This window comes from Beta vulgaris, chromosome 1, assembly GCF_026745355.1.
Source record: "Beta vulgaris subsp. vulgaris cultivar EL10 chromosome 1, EL10.2, whole genome shotgun sequence".
Taxonomy (NCBI): domain Eukaryota; kingdom Viridiplantae; phylum Streptophyta; class Magnoliopsida; order Caryophyllales; family Amaranthaceae; genus Beta; species Beta vulgaris.
Genome location: NC_079202.1, coordinates 26,242,068 through 26,243,886, shown reverse-complemented (window position 1 = coordinate 26,243,886; position 1,819 = coordinate 26,242,068). Strand labels below are relative to the sequence as shown.

At 30.5% G+C, this 1,819-nt stretch overlaps 1 protein-coding gene across 1 annotated transcript; it reads left to right on the top strand.

The window, feature by feature from the left end:
• Positions 1-374: 374 nt before the first annotated feature.
• Positions 375-1,150, top strand: LOC104898709 (uncharacterized). The gene is made up of 5 exons (XM_057391578.1): positions 375-409; positions 502-585; positions 758-814; positions 906-986; positions 1,082-1,150. The coding sequence occupies exons 1-5, from the start codon at positions 392-394 to the stop codon at positions 1,148-1,150; spliced, it is 309 nt and encodes a 102-aa protein (XP_057247561.1). The 5' UTR covers positions 375-391.
• Positions 1,151-1,819: the final 669 nt, after the last annotated feature.

Below are 1,819 nucleotides of genomic sequence, written 5' to 3'. Positions count from 1 at the left end.
AAAGATAGGAGTTGATGTGAAAATATAAAAAGTGTAATATTTGTAAATATAATGATGGTTAAAATCAAATTTGAAATGTTGATAAAAGTGTTGAGAACTTCTGATAAATTTTGTAATCTTCATTTTAGAATAAATTTAGTAATTTTGAGAAAATTCAAATTTATATATTTTTTTTCAATTTGTATGGTGAGAAGAGAAATCATGTCATGAGAACCTGGAAAAGAAAAGTATGTTTAATTATGATCTAGAGGTTAAATTTAAATTATTGTGTAAAATTTGCTGGTACTAGATATTATAGAATCTGCTAGTAGATAGTATAGTTTGCATTCCAACTACGAATCTGAATATAATTGAATTTATTTTGTTAGTGTAATCAAGGTGTATTGCAGAAATGGCGAAGAAGCAAAAGGTAAAAATTGTTGTAATTTGGAGTTATGAGTGCTTTTAATTTATAATGTGATTATTGTAACTGATATAGCTATTTAATAATTTCAAATGGAGGTGTCTGAATTCGATGATGTGCATGTAAGTGATGACAATGAAGAATCTAGTACCGAGGATCTTCATTCAGACGGGGAAAAAGAGGTACATTTGATGTTCTTATTGGCATATATATATATATATATATATATATATATATAATATATATATATATATATATATATATATATATATATATATATATATATATATATATATATATATATGATTTTGTTATTTTTTTGTAATAATGATATTATATAGAAATGGAAAATAGGTAATAGGGAAGAAATCTGGAAGAGCGTATAAAGAAATAGAAGCACGAGTGTATCGGGTAAGTAATGTTATTGAAGTTCTTATTGAAGTTTTGAATACACGGTGAATAAATTAAGTATATAATATGTAATGCATGTAATTTATAATAGGAGAATGATCTAAGCAAAGGTGGATGCTTGAAGGCAGAAGGCAAAGTAATTGCTACACAACGCGCCATGAATAATAAAAGAGTAATGTTATATGATGATTAGATTGTGTTTTGTTTTATATTAAAATAGTTGATTTTGATATGTAAAATGCTCATATATTGTTTATTTTCATGTAGGAGAGTAATATGAATTGTAGAGTAGAGACATTTGGGAAGGTTGTGAAGGGATTTGATGAGGAAGTGTAAGCTAGTGACGGAGATGGGTTTTGGTGGTCTTTTGTTTTTCGCTGGTAAAAGTTTGCCTGGGACCTTTTGTTATTGGCTGTGTACAAGGGTTGATGTTAAGAATATGGTGTTGCTGATGCCCGATGGGCTAGAATTCCCTCTTAGTAAGACACAGGTTTATTGGGTTATGGGTTTTTCGGCGGGGCCGAAGATCGTACCATTCTATGGTGATGATGATGAGGGTTGTGATGTGGTAATGAGGTTTTTTGATGTATATGGGTATACTAGTCGTTCTGGTGTTAGGGGAATTAAAGCTAGTGTAATTAAACAAATTGTTGAAGGTGAAATATCTTCAGATGTTGAATTTAAGAAGGCCTTTCTGATGATGGCCTTAAATGATCTGATATGCCCTACGACATGTCAGAGATTGGCTGTGAGTATGTTGTATGCTGCATTTGTAGCAGAGAGAGCTCATGAGTATAATTGGTGTAGTTTGTTGCTGGATCATCTCATCAATGCGATTGGTGGATTTTCAAAAAGATTCTACCTTGATGGATTTGCTAAGGGGTGTGGTGGGTGCACTATGTTCTTAGCGATAAGTCAATGTTATAATATTTTTAGTATTTATGATGTAGTAGAAAAATGTTTTTGCTTTAGTAATTTTGATCGGTTGATGTAGATTCTATATCT

What these genes read in the sequence shown, in the direction of transcription:
- LOC104898709 (XM_057391578.1), top strand. An exon ending in TAGAAGCACGAGTGTATCGG is followed by an intron (nt 815 to 905) that starts GTAAGTAATGTT and finishes AATTTATAATAG; the next exon opens with GAGAATGATCTAAGCAAAGG. An exon ending in GCGCCATGAATAATAAAAGA is followed by an intron (nt 987 to 1,081) that starts GTAATGTTATAT and finishes ATTTTCATGTAG; the next exon opens with GAGAGTAATATGAATTGTAG.